The following is a 23,063-nucleotide window of genomic DNA, read 5'->3' on the forward strand; positions in this document are numbered from 1 at the left end:
TAGTTTTGTGTCATGTCTGTGATCTGCTTTTTTTCTACAAAATTAAACAACTGAATGAACATCCTCCGAGGCCGGTGATTCCATAATTATTGCCAGGGATTGTAGGTGGAATTCTTTCCCATTCTTGCTTGATGTATGACTTCAGTTGTTCAACAGTTGGGGGTCTAGGTTGTCGTATTTTGCGCTTCATAATGCGCCACATATTTTCAATTGGCGACAGGTCTGGATTGCAGGCAGGCCAGTCTAGTACCCACACTCTTTTACTACGAAGCCACGCTGTTGTAACACGTGCAAAATGTGGCTTGGCATTGTCTTACTGAAATAAGCAGGGACGTCCCTGAAAAAGACGTTGCTTGGATGGCAGCATGTGTTGCTCCAAAACCTGGATGTACCGTTCAGTATTGATTGTGCCATCACAGATGTGTAAACTGCCCATGCCATGGGCACTAACACACCCCCATACCATCACAGATGCTGGCTTTTGAACTTTGCGCTGGTAACAATCTGGGTGGTCTGTTTCCTCTTTTGTCCGGAGGACACAACGTCCATGTTTTCCAAAAACAATCTGAAATGTGGACTCATTAGACCACAGCACACTTTTCCACTTTGCGTCTGTCCATTTCAAATGAGCTCAAGCCCAGAGAAGGTGGCGGTGTTTCTGGATGTTGATGTATGGCTTTCGCTTTGCATGGTAGAGTTTTAACGTGCACTTGTAGATGTAGCAACGAATTGTGTTAACTGACAACGGTTTTCTTTAGTGTTCCTGAGCCCATGTGGTAAGAACCTTGACACAATGTTGGTATTTAATGCAGTGCCGCCTGAGGGATCGGAGGTCACGGGCATTCCATGTTGGTTTTCAGCCTTGCTGCTTACGTGTAGAAATTTCTCCAGATTCTCTGAATCTTCTGATTATTTTATGGACTGTAGATGATGGAATCCCTTATTGAACATTGAGAGAAACTGTTCTTAAACTGTTGGACTATTTTTTCATGCAGTTGTTCACAAAGCGGTGATCCTCACACCATCTTTGCTTGTGAACAGCTGAGCCTTTTGGGGATGCTCCTTTTATACCCAATCATAACACTCACCTGTTTCCAATTAAGCTGTTCACCTGTGGAATGTTGCAAAAAGGTGCTCTTTAAGCATTCATCAACTTTCCCAGTCTTTTGTTGCCCCATCCCAGCTTTTTTGAAATGTGTTGCAGGCATCGATTTCAAAATGAGCAAATATTTGCACAAAAACAAAAAAAGTCTATCAGTTTGAACATTAAATACCTTGTCTTTGTGGTGTATTCAACTGAATGTAGGTTGAAGAGGATTTGCAATTCAGTATTCTGTTTTTATTTACATTTCATACAACGTCCCAACTTCATTGGAACTGGGGTTGTACAAAGGTTTGCTGCTCACCTAATCTTGATCCAGTCCTCAACATTTTGACTAGCCATCAGTACTTCCAGATAGTTTCTGCCCAAATAGTATGGGGGTCGCTCGTTGATCTTCTGAGGCACTCGCTCCAGCAGACCCACCGGAATATATCTGGGAAAGGAGTGATAAAGAGAATGAAATAAAAAATAAACCTCAATTTTCACGTTTCTGTATTCAGTGGCAACAGATAAAGCACTGAACAATGCATGAAGTATTTCAAGCAGAGAGAGAGAGAGAGAGAAAAAAAAAAATCCACCTTCAACATGCTACAAGCTTTGCTTGTAACCCACCTGCATGTAAACGAGAGCCACTGCAGCAAAAACTTGCGGGTTGTCCCCAGACCATACGTGTCAGAACCCCAGTGCTCCAGGCCGAAGTTGGTGAAATCTCTGAGTATGTCCAGTCGCTCACTGGATGAGATGTCCCAGTGCCTCCTCTCTTTTATTTCAGTGAAGATCCAGGGCTTATAAAGAGCACCCCTGCCAGGATTGGAACAACATAAATCAGACATGGAAACTATCAGCTAAATTCCTATTAATCACATTATGAATGATACATCATCCTCTAACTTCATGGCTCACAAATAAAGATTGGCACAACAATAATATTCCATAAATACGCAACCATAATTCCTTTTCATTTTATATAATTATATCTGGAACTTTCTATAGTTTTGTCTTTTGAAAATTCAGTGTGATGCTCCATACAAGATGTACACAATGCTGATGGCTGAAGGTGGACATAGGCTATATTTATCTGTACCAGATTTTAAGCGTATAAGCCGCACTTTTTCTTCCTGTATGTGGAACTCAATTTGTAACATAGCATTTACCTGGGGATGAGTTTAACAACATGTGCACACCACAGCATGTGCTGTTACTTACTATAAGGACCTGTAAATTCCACAAATAAGCAAGATGGATAAATAAATGTGCAAATGTTATCTGAGGCTGTTTAAGCAACAGAAAACAACATATGCAGAATTAAACAGTGGATTTTTTGCAGAAAAACTGAACCTTGTGGTGTGCACCTTAAAGATTTTTATACTGGCTTTCTTCTGGTGACTTGACCATGCAGCCTATTTTTCCATTAGCCATTCAAAGCCATTTGTGTCAACTTGTGTGAATGTTATCAGGCCAAAGTCACCAGGGTATGTAAACGTTTGATCTGGGTCATTTGATTAGTTTCTGCTGTCATTATTATTTAAAAAGTAAACAGCTGGTTAACAAAAAATGGCTTCACACACCCACTAACCATGAGTGATTAAAAAAAAAAAAAAAGTCTGTCATCATTCATATGGGGAATTCTGTTTGAAACCAACCTTGCAATCATAATACCAGAAACTCCGGTCTCTCTTGCCTTCATGGCATCTTCATAGGACAGAATATCTCCATTACCTGCAGCAGTCAAAACAGGTCACCATATTACTTTTCTACAGTGTGTGCATGACCTTACACCTGTGAGAACACCGAGCTGAATAAATTGAGCCGTTTTTGCTTTTGATGTAAATCATCTCATAACTAGTATTCTGCAGCTATCTGCATGTTATAGTGTATCTGTAAAGTATTCACAATGCTTCACTTTTTCCACATTTAGTTATTCCAAAATGGATAAAATTAATTTTTTCCCCTCAAAATTCTACACACAACACCCCATAATGACAATTTGAAAAGTTTTGAGATTTTTGCAAATTTATTAAAAATAAAAAATGCCACGTAATTACAAGTATTCACAGCCTTTGCCATGAAGCTCAAAATTGAGGTCAGGTGCATCCTGTTTCCACTGATCATCCTTGAGATGTTTCGACAGCTTAATTGAAGTCCACCTGGAGTAAATTCAGTTGATTGGACATGATCTGGAAAGGCACACACCTGTCTACATATAAGGTCTGTTGGGAAAGTGTAGGTACACGGACCCACAACAGGGGGCGCAAATGAACGGACAATGGAGTAGGTCAAATAACAACACTTTACTGTTGTGAATGTGCACAACAAATACAACAGATTACAACAATAGACAAAAGTCAATTTACAAAGGTGTCGTGTGGGCAGGCTCGAAGATAGGAGACGCCTGTCCAAAGCAGAACCGGAACCACACGATTTTCTCCGCCACCAGACCCCGGGAATACTGGAGCCGCCAAGTCCCGAACTCCCAGGTGGCCACTGCCTCCGCGTGTCGGACCTGGTACTGCTGGCGAGGAACAAAAAGCAATTAAATGAGGGCGCGTTTGCACCCAGGAATCCGTATAACAGGAAAGCTACCTCCACCTCTCGTTTGAAAAGTAGTCCACGAAAAAACGCACAAAGTTATAATGAATACTGTCGAACAGTTAGCTGAGGTACGTTACCTTTCAGGTAGAATGATATCTCGGCAAAGAGGTGGAGGCGTTGTCCTGCTGATATTCTCCTGCTGATCAGATGATGGGTAACAGCTGTTGCAGGTGATGCGTGACAGCTGTCACCCTGGCTGCTCCTGTGAGGTGACTGCGCCCTCTCGTGCCTGAAGCCCGCACTTCAGGCAGGGCGCCCTCTGGTGGTGGGCCAGCAGTACCTCCTCTTCTGGCGGCCCACACAACAGGACCCCCCCCTCAACGGGCGCCTCCTGGCGCCCGACCAGGCTTGTCCGGGTGGCGGCGGTAGAAATCGGCCAGGAGGGCCGGGTCCAGGATGAAGCTCCTCTTCACCCAGGAGCGTTCTTCGGGGCCGTACCCCTCCCAGTCCACCAAATACTGGAAGCCCCGGCCCATCCTACGGACATCCAAAAGCCGGCGTACAGTCCAAGCCGGCTCGCCATCGATGATCCGGGCAGGAGGCGGTGCCGGACCCGGAGTACAGAGGGGTGAGGTGTGATGTGGTTTTATCCGGGACACATGAAACACAGGATGGATCCGCAGTGAGGCCGGAAGCTGAAGCCTCACCGCGGCTGGACTGATGACCTTAAGGATCTTAAATGGGCCGATGTAACGGTCCTGTAGCTTGGGGGAGTCCACCTTGAGGGGAATGTCCTTTGTGGATAACCACACCTCCTGCCCTGGCCGATACTCAAGGGCCGGGGCCCGCCGACGGTCTGCATGAGCTTTTGCCCTCGTCCGGGCCTTTAGCAAAGCAGAACGGGCGGCACGCCACACCCGACGGCACTTCCGTAGGTGGGCCTGGACCGAGGGCACACCGACCTCTCCCTCAACCACCGGAAACAACGGGGGCTGATACCCCAGACATACCTCAAAAGGGGAGAGGCCGGTGGCTGAAGACACCTGGCTGTTATGAGCGTACTCGATCCAGGCCAAATGGGTACTCCAGGCCGCCGGGTGCGCGGCAGTCACGCAGTGCAAAGCCTGTTCCACCTCCTGGTTTACCCGTTCTGCTTGCCCGTTGGTCTGAGGGTGGTACCCGGACGAGAGACTCACCGTGGCCCCCAGTTCCCGGCAGAAGCTCCTCCAGACTTGCGAGGAGAACTGGGGACCGCGATCGGAGACGATGTCTGTTGGAATCCCATGCAGCCGGACGACGTGGTGGACCAGGAGGTCCGCTGTCTCCTGGGCTGTTGGGAGCTTCGGGAGGGCCACGAAGTGGGCCGCCTTGGAGAACCGGTCCACTATCGTGAGGATGGTGGTGTTGCACTGGGACGGCGGGAGGCCCGTGACAAAATCCAGGCCGATGTGGGACCAGGGGCGATGAGGCACAGGCAGCGGCTGGAGTAGGCCTGGTGCCCTGCGATGGTCAGCCTTGCCCCTGGCGCAGGTGGTGCAGGCCTGGATATAATCCCGGACGTCGGCCTCTAGGGACGCCCACCAGAAGCGCTGCCGGACAACTGCCACGGTTCTTCGCACCCCTGGATGACAGGAGAGCTTGGAGCCGTGACAGAAGTCCAGGACTGCAGCCCTAGCTTCTGGTGGGACGTATAGTTTGTTCTTCGGCCCAGTTCCGGGGTCCGGGTTTCGTGCCAGGGCCTCCCGGACGGTTCTCTCTACGTCCCAGGTGAGGGTGGCCACGATAGTGGACTCCGGGATGATGGGTTCCGGTGGATCCGACAACTCCGCTTTGACTTCATCTTCATGTACCTGGGACAAGGCATCCGATCTCTGGTTCTTGGTCCCGGGACGGTAGGTGATCCGGAAGTCAAAACGGCCGAAGAACAGTGACCAGCGGGCTTGCCTGGGGTTCAGCCGCTTGGCGGTCCTGATATACTCCAGGTTCCGGTGGTCAGTGAAAACCGTGAATGGCACGGACGTTCCCTCCAACAGATGTCTCCACTCTTCAAGAGCCTCTTTCACCGCAAGGAGTTCTCGATTGCCGACATCATAGTTCCGTTCAGCCGGGGGCAACCTGCGGGAAAAATAGGCACACGGGTGAAGGACCTTATCGGTCTTCCCGCTCTGGGAAAGCACAGCTCCTATCCCTGAGTCCGAGGCGTCCACTTCAACCACTAACTGGCGACTAGGATCGGGCTGCACCAGAACGGGTGCAGACGAGAAGCGCCGTTTCAACTCCTTGAACACGGCATCGCAACGATCCGACCAGGTGAAGGGGACTTTTGGTGAGGTCAGGGCTGTCAGGGGGCTAACTACCTGACTGTAGCCCTTAATGAACCTCCTGTAGAAATTTGCAAAGCCGAGGAACTGTTGCAGCTTCCTACGGCTAGTGGGTTGGGGCCAGTCTCTCACCGCCGCAACCTTGGCCGGATCAGGAGCGACGGAGTTGGGGGAGATGATAAACCCCAGGAAGGACAAAGCTGTGCGGTGAAACTCACACTTCTCGCCCTTCACAAACAGCCGGTTCTCCAACAACCGCTGCAGGACCTGACGTACATGCCGGACATGAGTCTCAGGATCCGGAGAAAAGATGAGTATATCGTCTAGATATGCGAAGACGAATCGGTGCAGGAAATCCTGCAAGACATCATTAACTAATGCTTGGAACATCGCGGGGGCGTTTGTGAGGCCGAACGGCATGACCAGGTACTCAAAGTGACCTAACGGGGTGTTGAATGCCGTCTTCCACTCGTCTCCCTTCTGGATCCGAACCAGGTGATACGCATTTCTAAGATCTAGCTTAGTGAATATTTGGGCTCCATGCAGGGCTGTGAACACTGAATCCAACAGGGGCAACGGGTATCGATTACGAACCGTGATTTCGTTCAGTCCCCTATAATCAATGCATGGACGAAGTCCGCCATCTTTTACCCACAAAAAAGAAACCTGCACCCATCGGGGAGGTGGAATTCCGGATCAACCCGGCGGCTAAAGAGTCCCGGATGTAGGTCTCCATTGATTCGCGCTCAGGTCGTGAGAGGTTGTACAGCCTGCTGGACGGGAACTCAACGCCTGGAACCAAATCAATGGCACAATCGTACGGACGGTGGGGGGGAAGGGTGAGCGCCAGATCCTTACTGAACACATCTACAAGGTCGTGGTACTCCACCGGCACCGTCCCTAGATTGGGCGGGACTCTGACCTCCTCCTTAGCCTGCTCGCTCCACTGAACCACTACCCCGGACGGCCAATCGATCCGGGGATTGTGTTTCAACATCCAGGGGAACCCTAGAATCACGCGGGAGGTAGCAGGAGTCACAAAAAACTCGATCTCCTCCCGGTGATTTCCTGACACCACCAGAGTTACTGGTGGTGTCTTATATGTGATTGGAGGGAGTAGGGAGCCATCTAGTGCCCGCACCTGCACCGGCGAGGTAAGCGCCACCAGAGGGAGCCCTATCTCCCTGGCCCATCTGCTGTCTAACAGATTCCCTTCAGAACCCGTGTCCACCAGTGCTGGGGCCTTCAGGGTTAAATCCTCATAAAGGATTGTAACCGGGAGTCGTGTGGCAATGTGGGTGTGTCCCACGTGAATGTCTCGGCCGAGACAGGGGCGGGCGTTGGTGTTTAACCGCTCGGGGCAGTCTCTTACCTGATGCTCTATCGAGCCACAAACAAAACACGCTCCGCGGGTCAGCCTCCTCTGTCTATCTGGTGCCCTAAATGTGGCCCTGCTCGTGTCCATAGCTTCGTCAGCAGAGGGAGCTGTAACCACACGGAGCGTAGGGGCCGTGGAGCATGGGGAGGGCGGAACGCGGTCGGAACCGGAAGGGAGAGGGACGGCGCGTGCCCGGCCATGCCCTTCGTCTCGTTCCCGACGCCGTTCTTCTAACCGATTGTCTAATCGTATAACGAGATCGATAAGCCCATCTAAATCCCGCGGTTCGTCCTTGGCCACCAGGTGCTCCTTTAGGACCAATGACAGTCCGTTTACGAAGGCGGCGCGGAGGGCAGTGCTATTCCAGCCGGACCTCGCAGCCGTGATGCGGAAGTCGACTGCATAGGCAGCTGCGCTCCGGCGCCCCTGTCTCATTGACAGCAGCACGGCTGAAGCGGTCTCTCCTCTATTTGGGTGATCGAACACTGTTCTGAACTCCCTCACAAACCCATCATATGTCTGAAGGAGCCGTGAATTCTGCTCCCAGAGCGCTGTAGCCCAAGCGTGTGCCTCACCGCGAAGCAGGTTTATTACATAAGCTATCTTGCTGGCATCAGTCGTGTACATGACAGGACGTTGTGCGAAGATGAGCGAACACTGCATAAGGAAGTCCGCGCACGTCTCCACACAACCTCTGTACGGCTCTGGAGGGCTTATGTATGCTTCCGGGGAAGGTGGGAGGGGGCGTTGAACGACCTGTGGAACGTCACTGTTACGCACAGGGTCGACAGGAGGGAGAGCCGCAGCAGCGCCCTGAGGGCGCGCTTCCACCTGCGCGGCGAGAGCCTCCACCCTGCGGTTAAGGAGGACGTTCTGCTCGGTCATTAAATCCAACCAAGCCGTGAAAGCGGTGAGGATCCGCTGCAACTCACCGATCATTCCTCCTGCGGACGCCTGTGCGCCCTGTTCTTCCATTGGCCGTTCAACAGCCGGTTGACACCCCTCGGGATCCATGACATTGGCCGAGATATCTTGTTGGGAAAGTGTAGGTACACGGACCCACAACAGGGGGCGCAAATGAACGGACAATGGAGTAGGTCAAATAACAACACTTTACTGTTGTGAATGTGCACAACAAATACAACAGATTACAACAATAGACAAAAGTCAATTTACAAAGGTGTCGTGTGGGCAGGCTCGAAGATAGGAGACGCCTGTCCAAAGCAGAACCGGAACCACACGATTTTCTCCGCCACCAGACCCCGGGAATACTGGAGCCGCCAAGTCCCGAACTCCCAGGTGGCCACTGCCTCCGCGTGTCGGACCTGGTACTGCTAGCGAGGAACAAAAAGCAATTAAATGAGGGCGCGTTTGCACCCAGGAATCCGTATAACAGGAAAGCTACCTCCACCTCTCGTTGGAAAAGTAGTCCACGAAAAAACGCACAAAGTTATAATGAATACTGTCAAACAGTTAGCTGAGGTACGTTACCTTCCAGGTAGAACGATATCTCGGCAAAGAGGTGGAGGCGTCGTCCTGCTGATATTCCCCTGCTGATCAGATGATGGGTAACAGCTGTTGCAGGTGATGCCTGACAGCTGTCACCCTGGCTGCTCCTGTGAGGCGACTGCGCCCTCTCGTGCCTGAAGCCCGCACTTCAGGCAGGGCGCCCTCTGGTGGTGGGCCAGCAGTACCTCCTCTTCTGGCGGCCCACACAACAAGGTCTCACAGTTGACAGTGCATGTCAGAGCACAAACCAAGCATGAAGTCAAAGGAATTGTCTGTAAACCACAGAGACAGGATTATCGCGAGGTAAAAATCTGGCGAAGAATACAGAAACATTTCTGCTGCTTTGATGGTCTGGTGCCTCAGAGAAAGAAAGTCGTGGAATCGCTTCCTGCCCTTTCTATGTGGAGTTTGCATGTTCTCCCCTGTGTCTGCGTGGGTTTCCTCTGGGCACTCCGATGTCCTCCAACAATCAAAAAAATGCTTATTTAGAGTTTGCTCCTTTCTCTGCCCTTGACCAATGCAGCGTCTCTCCATCTGAAGTTGGTCCCCGGGTGCCGGACTGTGGCAGCCCACTGCTCCTCGTGGTTGGACTGTCAAACTGCAACTAGGACGGGCTAAATGCAGAGGACAAATTTCATTGTGTGTATATATACATATATATATACATATACATACATATATATATACTCAACAAAAATATAAACGCAACACTTTTGGTTTTGCTCCCATTTTGTATGAGATGAACTCAAAGATCTAAAACTTTTTCCACATACACAATATCACCATTTCCCTCAAATATTGTTCACAAACTAGTCTAAATCTGTGATAGTGAGCACTTCGCCTTTGCTGAGATAATCCATCCCACCTCACAGGTGTGCCATATCAAGATGCTGATTAGACACCATGATTAGTGCACAGGTGTGCCTTAGACTGCTCACAATAAAAGGCCACTCTGAAAGGTGCAGTTTTATCACACAGCACAATGTCACAGATGTCGCAAGATTTGAGGGAGCGTGCAATTGGCATGCTGACAGCAGGAATGTCAACCAGAGCTGTTGCTCGTGTATTGAATGTTCATGTCTCTACCATAAGCTGTCTCCAAAGGTGTTTCAGAGAATTTGGCAGTACATCCAACCAGCCTCACAACCGCAGACCACGTGTAACCACACCAGCCCAGGACCTCCACATCCAGCATGTTCACCTCCAAGATCGTCTGAGACCAGCCACTCGGACAGCTGCTGAAACAATTCGTTTGCATAACCAAAGAATTTCTGCACAAACTGTCAGAAACCGTCTCAGGGAAGCTCATCTGCATGCTCATCGTCCTCATCGGGGTCTCGACCTGACTCCAGTTCGTCGTTGTATCCGACTTGAGTAGGCAAATGCTCACATTCGCTGGCGTTTGGCACGTTGGAGAGGTGTTCGCTTCACGGATGATGCAAAGGAGATGTGTTGCACTACATGAGGCAAATGGTGGTCACACCAGATACTGACTGGTATCCCCCCCCAATGAAACAAAACTGCACCTTTCAGAGTGGCCTTTTATTGTGGGCAGTCTAAGGCACACCTGTGCACTAATCATGGTGTCTAATCAGCATCTTGATATGGCACACCTGTGAGGTGGGATGGATTATCTCAGCAAAGGAGAAGTGCTCACTATCACAGATTTAGACTGGTTTGTGAACAATATTTGAGGGAAATGGTGATATTGTGTATGTGGAAAAAGTTTTAGATCTTTGAGTTCATCTCATACAAAATGGGAGCAAAACCAAAAGTGTTGCGTTTATATTTTTGTATATATACATATACATATATATACATATATAAATATATACATATATATACATATACATATACATATATATATACATATATACATATACATATATACATATACATATATACATATACATATATATATACATATACATATATATATACATATATACATATATATATACATATATACATACATATATATATATATATACATATATATATATATACATATATACATACATATATATATACATATATATATACATACATATATATATACATATATATATACATACATATATATATACATATATATATACATACATATATACATATATATATACATATATACATATATATATACATATATACATATATATATACATATATATATATATATATATATATATATATATATATACACGAGGTCTGTCCGTAAAGTATAGGTCCTTTTTATTTTTTTCAAAAACTATGTGGATTTCATTCATATGTTTTTACGTCAGACATGCTTGAACCCTTGTGCGCATGCGTGAGTTTTTCCACGCCTGTCGGTGACGTCATTCGCCTGTGAGCACTCCTTGTGGGAGGAGTCGTCCAGCCCCTCGTCGGAATTCCTTTGTCTGAGAAGTTGCTGAGAGACTGGCGCTTTGTTAGATCAAAATTTTTTCTAAACCTGTGAGACACATCGAAGTGGACATGGTTCGAAAAATTAAGCTGGTCTTCAGTGAAAATTTTATCAGCTGATGAGAGATTTTGAGGTGATTCTGTCGCTTTAAGGACTTTTCACAGTGCGAGACGTCGTGCAGCGCTCTCAGGCAGCGTCATCAGCCTGTTTCAAGCTTAAAACCTCCACATTTCAGGCTCTGTTGATCCAGGACGTCATGAGAGAACAGAGAAGTTTCAGAAGAAGTCGGTTTCAGCATTTTATCCGGATATTCCACTGTTAAAGGAGATTTTTTTAATGAAAGACGTGCGGGTGGATTGCAGCGTCAGCTCGCAGTCGCCGCGACGCTCCGCCACAGGAAAAACACCTCTGTTGGAAGCCTTGAGGACAAGTTGGAACATCTCCAGCTGATAAACAATTTCTCATATACTCACTCCACTGAAAGCCATCAAAAGCCAACTGGATTTTAACAAATGGTTATCAACACGGAGGTGTTTTTCCTGTGCCGCAGCGCCGCGTCGGCTGCGTCCCGACGCGCTGACCCATCCGCACGTCTTTCATTAAAAAAATCTCCTTTAACAGTGGAATATCCGGATAAAATGCTGAAACCGACTTCTTCTGAAACTTCTCTGTTCTCTCACAACGTCCTGGATCAATAGAGCCTGAAATGTGGAGGTTTTAAGCTTGAAACAGGCTGATGACGCTGCCTGAGAGCGCTGAGCGACGTCTCGCTCCGTGGGAAGTCCTTAAAGTGACAGAATCACCTCAAAATCTCTCATCAGCTGTTAAAATTTTCACTGAAAACCAGCTTAATTTTTCGAACCATGTCCACTTCGATGTGTCTCACAGGTTTAGAAAAAATTTTGATCAAACAAAGCGCCAGTCTCTCAGCAACTTCTCAGACAAAGGAATTCCGACGAGGGGCTGGACGACTCCTCCCACAAGGAGTGCTCACAGGCGAATGACGTCACCGACAGGCATGGAAAAACTCACGCATGCGCACGAGGGTTCAAGCATGTCTGACGTAAAAACATATGAATGAAATCCATATAGTTTTTGAAAAAAATAAAAAGGACCTATACTTTACGGACAGCCCTCGTATATATATATATATATATATATATATATAGTGTCAACTTGTCAACCATCCCTGGTTCTCAAGACCAGGTACCTAAGTGGCTCTACTCTACTCTTTTCTACTCTCCTATTTTATTCTTCCTTTTTAGATATACCTTTGTATACTGGCATAGTTCCACCTTAGAATTGGAATATAATATATACCTTACTGACTTTTCATATATCCACAAACTCAATGACAATAAAGGCTCTTCTTCTGATCACCAGTAGTCTTCTTAGAGCTGGCCGCCTGTCTAAACTGAGTGATCGGGGGAGAAGGGCCTTAGTCAGGGAGGTGACCAAGAACCCGATAGTCACTCTGTCAGAGTGCCAGCATTCATCTCTGGAGAGATGAGAACCTTCCAGAAGGACAACCATCTCTGCAGCAATCTACCAACCAGGCCTGTATGCAAAGTGGGCAGACGGAAGCCACTCCTTAGTAAAAGGCACATGGCAGTCCAGTTGGAGTTTCCCAAAAGGCACCTGAAGGACTCAGACCATGAGAATCAAAATTCTCTGGTCTGAAGAGACAAAGATTGAGCTCTTTCGCATGAATGGCAGGCATCATGTTTGGAGGAAACCAGGCACCGTCTCTACAGTGAAGCATGGTGGTGGCAGCATCATGCTGTGAGGATGTTTTTAGCAGCAGGAACTGGGAGACTAGTCAGGATTGAGGGAAGGATGAATGCAGCAATGAACAGAGACACCCTGGTTGAAAACCGGCTCCAGAGCGCTCTTGACCTCAGACTGGGGTGATGGTTCATCTTTCAGCAGGACAACGACCCTCCGCACACAGTCAAGATATCAAAGGAGTGTCTTCAGGACAACTCTGTGAATGTCCTTGAGTGTCCCAGCCAGAGCCCAGACCTGAATCTGATTGAACATCTCTGGAGATCTGAAAATGGCTGTGCACCGACGCTCCCCATTCAACCTGATGAAGCCTGAGAGGTGCTGCAAAGAGGAATGAGCAACTGCCCAAAGATAGGTGCACCAAGCTTGTGGCATCATACTCACGAAGACTTGAAGCTGTAATTGCTGCCAAAGGTGCATCAACAAAGTACTGAGCAAAGGGTGTGAATACTTATGTACATGTGATCTCTTTGTTTTTTAATTTTTAATAAATCTGCAAAAAACAAAACAAACAAACCTTTTCATGTTGTCATATTATGGTGCATTTCAGTAGAATTTTGAGGGAAAAAAATGAATTTACTCCACTTTGGAATAAGGCTGTAACTTAACAAAATATGGAAAAAGTGACATGCTGTGAACACTTTGCAGATGCACTGTATACAGTTGCAATCTTTACAAATCTGGATACCAAAAAGAGGGATGGGGCTCGCTAGCTTGGAGCAGGTGCTGATGTAGTCCCAGTCTGCTAACTTGGTGTAGCGCTGCTCCCTGGATCGGCCGTGCAGCTGCAAGAAAACCATAACATCAGGAATTTGTTGTCTCACTTTCACACTGAACACACATTAAAACTCAGTGCGGAAGATTCCCGGTTCAAACCCCACCCTTGTCACATTTCTCCATTTAATGTGGAGCTGCACCAGGAAGGGCATCCTGTGTAAAACTTGTGCCAAATCAACATGCAGATCCACGTGGGATCTGCTGTGGCGACCCCAAGTCACAACCGAAGGGACATACGAATGGGAAAAAAAAAAAAAAAAAAACCCAAACACACCAGAAGCAAATGTAGACTTTTAAAAGTATCAGTATATTTCATTAGACATGAATGAATCATGGAGTCACAAATTTCATTTCAAAAAAAAAAAAAAAAAGAGGAGAGGGGTCTGGTTTCTTGTAAACTGCATTTCCTGCTCCATATCACAAAAAACAGTTGCCAGTTAATTAAGAGCATAGTTATGATGACACTGCCCCCCAAAACCACAATTTGTTTCGATTTCTTGCGTGGTAATTATAGGTTTTTTTATGGATTGACTTGTAGCCAAACTCCAACCCCCAATGCTTATTGAGTGTTGTTAGAAGGAAAGGTGATGTAACACAGTGGTAAACATACCACTGTCTCAGCTTTTTTGAAACGTGTTGCAGGCATCTCAAAATGAGCAAACATTCACACAAAAACAATAAAGTTTATCAGTTTGAACATTAAATATCTTGTCGTTGTGGTGTATCCAACTGAATATAGGTTGAAGACGATTTGCAAATCATTGTAATTCTGTTTTTATTTACATTTTACACAACATCCCAACTTCATTGAAATTGGGGTTCTAAATAAATACAATGCTTTTGATCAACATCAATCACCATTTTTGAGAATTCCCGGTGGATGAAAGACCAAACATTCTCAACGGGCATTGGAACTGCCCGATGTCCCGCCATCCTCAATAACACATTTAAGGACAAACTTCCCCAAAATTTAATCAGCTCATCTTCTGCCGAATGAGTAAAAGTTAAGGACCTTTGGCTGTTGCCTTGTTTACACTCTGGGTCGCCACAGCAGATCCAAGGTGAATCTGCATGTAGATTTGGCACAAGTTTTATACCAGATGCCCTCCCCAACGCAATTCCACATTACATGGACAAATGTGACTGGCGTGGCGTTTGAACTGAATACAAGTATTAAGTGTGTACAGTGTATTGTTACAGAGTCAACAGGTTCACAAGAATTTGTCCACATGTGCAGAAAGACAAATGAGCAACATATGACAACATAATGGGCAATAAAAACAAAACTGATGTAATACTCCATTGGTTGAAATTAACTCACCAGGATGGTAAAAATATTGCACTTTTATTTGCATGTCAACTGCTGTTACACTTACTGTGATCAGAGACAGACCCCAAGTCTTCATTTCTGGAATAAGTTTATGCGCTTGGTTACAGTCTGCGTAAACACCAGTGCGCATCTTGACTGTAAGTGGGACATCAAGGACCTATGGGTAAAAAAAAAAAATCTGTTTTCAATCAGATTGAAAATTTGTGTATTTAAAAAAACAATTTAACACAGTCCAACAAAATGTATACAGGCTTATCGATTCTAAACAGAAGTATATGTGCAAAAGAATTGCCAGGGAACCCAAGCTAATATTTTTGTCACTGACTCTAATTATTGATGTATTCTTAAATACAAACAGGATATCCAGCACAGTGAAACATTCTGATCACTTACACTGAAAAACTACCACATTATACAGAAAATGTCAACTTACATAATTCATACCGTTGACTATTTGTTTGAACTTTTTGCTACGTGTCATCAAGCTACATCCTCCACCCTGAAGACAAAAAAAAAAAAAAAAAAAAAGACCATTAGACACACAGTAATAGTGATGTTTAATACTTGTCTTCTGGCAGACTGTGCTTTAGAACATCAAATAAACCATTAATATATAAAGTTATTAGTATCATGTCTGCTCATGTTACACTGCTTCATTTACAAAAATATGAACAATTTGGAACTTTATCTCAAAGAGACTCAGGCTTTGTGACCCACTGAATTCAATTTTGGCTTTCAATGACTATGAAAATAACTTAATTGATGATTGTCCTGAAGGGAGTGGGGACTTTTTTTTCTCCCAGTTATAACCATTCAAACTCTAGCTTACTCAATCTACTTTGTCCAAAGTCAATACCCAATAAATGCAGGATATTTTTAAAGTCAATAAGTAATTGGAATTATGATTTCTACCATAATCAAACAGTCCTAAATAAGGCTGCCTGCTGAGATGAGTACCAGTATACCTTTTGGTAAACAAGATCGATGGGGCATCCAGCATTGATGTCCACAAAGTCAACATCAGTATTGTTGTTTATAAGTTCAGCACACCTCGTCATGGTGTCGGGGAAACAGCCCTCCACCTGGACACACAATTTCAACTTGAGAACTGCACATATCTCAAAAGAAAAAAAAAAAAAAAAAGTTTTGTTCAGCTCCATCAGTCCTCATAGTGACATCACCTGGACCCCGAAAAGGTCTTCGCTTTCGTGCCTCTTTAAGAGCGCCCACTCTGACTTTTGCCCCCGCAGCAGGTTTGTGCACATAGCCATTTCCCCACAAGTGATGTCCGCGCCAAAGCGTTTGCATATGCGGCGGAAAGGTAAATTTCCAACCTGAAGGGATCACATTTAAGGTTCAACATTTAATATAACACTTTTTATTAAAACAGACTTATTAAGCATCACACGGAATCTGATGAGTCAAGACTTAACCTCAAACAATAACTCATCTACAGCTAACTCCACTACCTATTTTAGTATGGGGGTACTTACAGTTGTGAGAGGAGCGAGGTACAACTTGTCTTGAAAGTCCACCTTGAACAGAGACTAAGAAAATCACTCTCCATACATAAATCCACACACCATTAACATTAACTTTATGTGGACTTGAGCACAAAAAGTAGGATGCTGGAGCTTTAATCAAGCTATACCTGCTTTTTTTCACAAGGACGCAACTTAATGACATCTGCATCGGTCAGTGGACCAACTGTCTTCACTAAAGTCTGTGTCTCTGGGCTGGCCTGTAACCAATCACAAATCAAACCAGTCAAAACACTTATTCAATGCATCTTCCTTTAAATACCTTCATCAGGTGACTGTCAATTTGAAACCTGGTGTTGCTGATCAAACGGTGTCCCCTAAAAATTGGCCCGCCCTGCCTTCACTGCGCATGCGACATTAGCCACGGTTCACGGATTATCACCTTGTTTCTGCTTAAAACTGCACTCCAGTCATCATCTATCTCAGCTACAGATATCTGAAGCTTTTGCACAAAAATCATTTCCACACAAATTCAGCATGATTTCATCATAAAAGAGGGAGGAAGTGATCAGAGCACGGAGACTACACAAGCTGCTAGCTGATGTGTTCACTGCACTTCGGTCATTTTAGAGCGTTAGAATGTTTTGCCTCGTTTCTGCTTAAAACAGCCTCGTTTCTGCATAAATTGACTTTCGAATGATTTAAGAGGTTTTACCTTGTGATCTGATGGTTAATAATCCCATTAATCCATTTGATCGCTTTGGGTGAACAGACTGTCTCAGATGAGCGGTTCAGCTCTGAAATTACGTATACACAGTGGAAGCAGGGCATACCAATTTTTAGGGGCAGACAGTTCGGTCCGCAACACCGGAACAACTGGGAATATGTGAAAACGTCAAGTACGTGTAGAAAACATCAAAACTGGCTGCGTACAGAAGACATTGTGGTACCTGTGTTTCTGCTTCAGTAGACACGCAATGCTCTACTCCTGGTATGTGTGTTTCTGCTTCAGCAGACACGCGATCCTCTTCTCCTGGTACGTGTGCTTCTGCTTCAGTAGACATGTGATCCTCTTCTCCTGGTACGTGTGTTTCTGCTTCAGTAGACACGCGATGCTCTTCTCCTGGTACGTGTGTTTCTGCTTCAGTAGACACGTGATGCTCTTCTCCTGTTAGCTGGGTTTCTGCTTCAGCAGACACGCAATGCTCTTCTCCTGAAGGATCCGCAGATACTGTTGCTGCAGAAACATTGTATGTCAAAGGACTTAATTTTAACAAATTCAGACAGCACAAACCCTCTGATACCCATTGGTGCCACCATTTAACCCCGGTACTTCATGGTTCTTTACTCAAGAATCCAAATGAAAACATGCCATCATTCTAGACCAGAGGTCTTCAACACATTCCAGGAATGACCGAGAGGGTGCAGCTTTTCTTTGCAACCACCTACCCTACCAGGTGATTTCACTGATTTACTGATTCCATCTGCTTAAAGAGGTGTTAATCAGTGAAATCACATGGTTTCATCTGGTTCTCTGTTGTCGAGCCCTATGTGTGTGTGTGTGTGTGTGTGTATGTATTGTGACGTTTTGTGTCAGCAGTGGGCAATGGCTTTCTTGCCATACCTATGCACCTTTTAACTCCACAAGCTTTTCAAAATGATTGAAATTTTTTCCAATTACAAAAACAGGAAAAAAGCTCTGGATGTTACAGTTGGGCGTAGGGACAGACTAAAGTGAACCCCAATAGCAGGTCAGCCAAACAAGATGACAGAAGATCAAGAACAGCAATTTATTAATTCACAGAAGATAAAAACTGAAGAACAGTCTTTTGGTGCAAGGTGAATTCAACACAGGAGTAACCTTCATCAAAGGGTGAGTTCAATTGAGCAGTCTTCAAAAACAGTGACAGTTGTGAGGCATATCTTCTTCACCAAAGGAGAGCATAAAGTCCACAATCTAAAAAGGGAAACTTAACATACTACGGAGAATGTCCCAAATCAACATCAACTTCCTCCTTATGTAAAAGATAAATGCAAAATACAAAAATAGCAAGGAGGCTGGAAAACTGAGGGAAAAACAGCCTCCTCCTTGAAGGGGGAGAGCACTGAGGAAATACCAGTCAAAAGCAGGACTTCCAAAAATGCAGGGTGAATTCAGAGTACTCACAAGAGGAAATGTATTCCAGTGACCCAGCAACATTAAAAAATGCATACATGCAATGGACCCACAACTAAGGCCAAACAGGAGTCACGATATATAGCCAGCCTTAATTGTTGCAGGTGGACACTCAAGCAGGTGCACTTAATTAGAGACTGATGTGTAAAGAATTTAAGAGAACACCAGATGGCAGTAAACAGATATTACCTGAAACTGAAGATAATAAAAAGGAACACCAGACGGCAGCAGATAGCCAGACATTGCTAGAAACTGAAGGAAATAGCGAGACAAAGGCAGAGACTACTACTTGACAAGATAAAGGTGAAAAGACAAGATGTGATGACCTAACAAGGAGACAAGAGCTGAAAGAAGATATGAGTAGATACTTTGGGATCAACTGTGAGGACATAAGGAGATGAGTGCAGAAATAAGAGTAGATAGGAGCTGGGGACAGATGTGAGAAAAAGTGACAAAGAGAAGACAAGAGACTAAAACCCCAACACTGACAGAACCACAACAGTACTGACTATGCCAGAAACACCCGGGGCAGGAGACAAACATGGGGGCCCCAAAATGGGAAACCAAGAAAAACCCCAAACACCGAAAAAGAAACAGCGCGGGAGGAGGGGGCAGGACCCAAGGAGGGACACCGACTCAACCAGGGAGACCCACCCAGAGGACCGCAGGACAACAACCCCTGACAACCACTGGGCAGGAAAGGCCCGCCAAACGGGGCTGTACTTGTTTGAAAACCGGGAGACAACCCAAATGAATCATGCCCCAGCAGGAAAGGCCTGCCAAACAGGGGCGTACTGGTTTGAAAACTGGGATTAGTCTGGAGACCAGGGGATGAAAATCTAGGACCGGTCCAGAAACCAGAGGACAAAAAACCAGGACAGGGCTTGAAATCAGGAGGTAAAATCCCGGAACTGGTCTGGGAACCAGGGGAAAGAAGACCAGGACTTAGAGACAAGGGACTGGTCTGAAAACCAGGAGCTAGAGACCCAAGAGTGGTCTGGGAACCCGGGAAGAAATGAATAGGATTATGCCCGGGTAGGAAAGGCCTGCCTAACAGGGATGAACTGGTCTGGAAACCAGGGGACAAACTAGCAGGATTACACGCAGGCAGGAAAGGCTTGCCTAACAGGGATGAATTGGTTTGAAAACCAGAGGAGGAATGAACAGGATTACACTCGGGCAGGAAAGGCCTGCCAACCCTGGGTGAACTGGTCTGGCTATGAGAGGACAGAAACCCCTTCCCACCCTTGGACTTAGAGGAACTGCAAGATAGGAGTGAGCATGACTGAACTTGAGACAATACCACATTGGTATAACAACCATTGTCAGCACCACCAAAAGACACCTTAACATTGTTGCACCACTGGCTGGAGTTTGTAGACAATGATGCAGGCCGGCTGACGTTCATTGATGAAGACGGTAACTGTCCTGGATTCACAGAGGCGACTGATGAAAAACTGAGTCAGGGAGAGAAGGCAGTGTCTCTTCGAGATCTTCCTTGGGGTGCTCACTGAACGAACTGCAAGAAAACTCACAGCTGGTTAGGCAAACATCCCCCACCCAGAGGTCAGAGGATGACTCCAGCGGAAGGTCAGCCTGCCCCTCCTTGCTCTGCCCTGCCACAGGTAGGATAGCAGTGGCTGCCACTACTGACTGAGACTCATCACTGGATGCAGATCGGCCGTTGTTCCCCTTTGTTCGGGCCCCATCTAAGCCATGGAGGGCCTCTGGAGAGAGGGAAGACCCAGGGAGGATGGCTGGAACTGCTGGATCGAGGGGCAGACAAAGGGCCAGCTGTGGACTGGCCAGGGACCCTGGAGGCAATGAAGATCTGGGACAAGACCCCAACTCAGGTGAGCCGGACTGTGGGGCGGCAGGCTGGGCAGTAGCTGTTTGAAGGATGTCTATAGTTGAACGGAGAGTGGAACCAAAAAGAGCTATGGTTACTGGATCCGTTCCGAAGCACAGTGACTGGAGTTTAGATACAAGCTGACGCAGAGTGGCTGTCTCATGGCACAAGATACCAAATCCATTGATAGGATGTTCTGGGCAGAAGAGATCAGTCGCTGCAGCTGGACAAGATCAAACAAAGCAGGGGAGTCATCAGGTGATGAGGCAGCTTGCCCCACTAGGATTACTTCCACGACTGGCTCAGGATCCATCTCAATGTCTTTGGTGGTGCTGGTAAGAGTGTTCTCCGTCCCTACATAGGAGTTACAGAGGTCTCTCTTGATGTGGATACTCTTCTCTGGCCGTGGGGCCCTAACTAAGTCACCACTAGCAGCTGGGGCCATCCACTGCAAAGACGGCGGTGTCGTTGAGGAGGATGACAGAACAACAGCGTGTTGTGTGGTGTGGGACTCCTGGCAGTCTAAACCACTCAAGTATGGTAAGGGATCTAGAGCCCAGTCCGGGGGTTTATCCCTTTTTAACACTCTTTCCACAGAAGATAGCTCTGGCAGAAGTTCCACAGCCCATGGATGGGCTTTCACCATATTTTGAGCTTTATCCAGCCACTCACTCTTGGTCCTCTTTTTCTTAAAGCCATGGAAGGAATTATAACAGAGTTGAAATTGTTCAACGAAAATCTTGAAAGAGATTGGACTGGGCAAGCTGCCTGCGGGGTTTAGGTTTGGTGGGTCCATTCTGTTACGGTTGAGTGTAGGGACAGACTAAATTGAACCCCAATAGCAGGTCAGCCAAACAAGAAGACAGAAGATCAAGAACAGCAATTTATTAATTCAAAGAAGATAAAAACTGAAGAATAGTCTTTTGGTGCAAGGTGAATTCAACACAGGAGTAAGCTTCATCACAGGGTGAGTTCAATACAGGAGTAACCTTCATCAAAGGGTGAGTTCAATTGAGCAGTCTTCAACAACAGTGACAGTTCTGAGGAATATCTTCTTCACCAAAGGAGAGCATAAAGTCCACAATCAAAAAAGGGAAACGTAACATACTACGCAGAATGTCCCAAATCAACATCAACTTCCTCCTTATGTAAAAGATAAATGCAAAATACAAAAATAGCAAGGAGGCTGGAAAACGGAGGGAAAAACAGCCTCCTCCTTGAAGGGAGAGCACTGAGGAAATACCAGTCAAAAGCAGGACCTCCAAAAATGCAGGGTGAATTCAGAGTACTCACAAGAGGAAATGGATTCCAGTGACCCAGCAGTAACACCAGCAACATTCAAAAATGCATATATGCAATGGACCCACAACTAAGACCAAACAGGAGTCATGATATATAGCCAGCCTTAATTGTTGCAGGTAGACGCTCAACAGGTGCACTTAATTAGAGACTGATTTGTAAAGAATTTAAGAGAACACCAGATATTACCTGAAACTGAAGATAATAAAAGAGAACACCAGATGGAAGCAGATAGCCAGACATTGCTAGAAACTGAAGGAAATAGAGAGACAAAGGCAGAGCACACAAGATAAAGGTGAAAAGACAAGATGTGATGACCTAACAAGGAGACAACAGCTGAAAGAAGATATGAGTAGATACTTTGGGATCAAGTGTGAGGACATAAGGAGATGAGTGCAGAAATAAGAGTAGATAGGAGCTGGGGACAGATTTGAGTAAAAGAGACAGAGGAGACAAGAGACTAAAACCCCAACACTGACAGAACCACAACACTGGATGTCCCATTTGAAACTGGGTCAAGCCCAATGATAAGCACCTTCTCTTCCACAAGTGCCTGGTTGTATGAAGCAAAACCAAGAAAAAGGTTGTGACAAGGAACAATTACATTGTGGATACTGTGTAACACCATTTTTGTTCCTGGCAAATAAGTCTTTTTCCAACTACATTTATTGCAAAACAATAGAAAAAGCCCAATTTTCATGCTAAACTTTGGTTTTTTGTTTCAATTTTATCCCCTCAACACACCTACTTTTGACAATTTTCTGACTTTTTCACACATTGTTTATGTTTATTTTCAAACATTTGAAAACAATTTTACAAAGTTAAAAATGAACAGTTTTCCTTGATTTGCGAATGTGCAACGAATCGCTTTCCCTTATCAGACCCCAAATGTAGTCCCCCATCATTTTTTCATTGTAAGATCCTATATCTGTGCTCAAAGTCCCTTATGTCTTGGTGGAAGCGCTCCCCATGTTCTTCTGAGTATACCCCCATGTTGTCCTTGAGTTGTCAAGGTGAGCATTCAGAATGTGGACCTTCAGTGACATCCTACAGCCCATTTGGCCATAGTTTCTCACCAAAGTCTCAACCAGTTCCACACAATTGTCAACTTACCTGTTCC

General features: G+C 45.8%; 1 protein-coding gene across 3 annotated transcripts in view; it reads right to left on the reverse strand.

The window, feature by feature from the left end:
- Positions 1 to 23,063, reverse strand: part of dus3l (dihydrouridine synthase 3-like (S. cerevisiae)) — a 61,785-nt gene that overhangs the window by 11,708 nt on the left and 27,014 nt on the right. Inside the window, exons 5-15 of one of the 3 annotated variants that reach the window (XM_034160613.1) lie at positions 17,750 to 17,856; positions 16,790 to 16,879; positions 16,632 to 16,673; positions 16,320 to 16,472; positions 16,104 to 16,220; positions 15,572 to 15,637; positions 15,185 to 15,295; positions 13,720 to 13,816; positions 2,746 to 2,821; positions 1,715 to 1,903; positions 1,407 to 1,535 (exon numbers count right to left, since the gene is read on the reverse strand). In XM_034160613.1, coding sequence (XP_034016504.1) covers positions 1,407 to 1,535; positions 1,715 to 1,903; positions 2,746 to 2,821; positions 13,720 to 13,816; positions 15,185 to 15,295; positions 15,572 to 15,637; positions 16,104 to 16,220; positions 16,320 to 16,472; positions 16,632 to 16,673; positions 16,790 to 16,879; positions 17,750 to 17,856 — 1,177 coding nt within the window. Of the gene's footprint in view, positions 1 to 1,406; positions 1,536 to 1,714; positions 1,904 to 2,745; positions 2,822 to 13,719; positions 13,817 to 15,184; positions 15,296 to 15,571; positions 15,638 to 16,103; positions 16,221 to 16,319; positions 16,473 to 16,631; positions 16,674 to 16,789; positions 16,880 to 17,569; positions 17,857 to 23,063 lie in introns of all 3 variants that reach the window. The other 2 variants (XM_034160612.1, XM_034160611.1) reach the window with 2 other exon arrangements.

The sequence above is a fragment of the Thalassophryne amazonica genome, chromosome 20 (genome assembly GCF_902500255.1).
Source record: "Thalassophryne amazonica chromosome 20, fThaAma1.1, whole genome shotgun sequence".
In the NCBI taxonomy this organism is placed as follows: Eukaryota; Metazoa; Chordata; class Actinopteri; order Batrachoidiformes; family Batrachoididae; genus Thalassophryne; species Thalassophryne amazonica.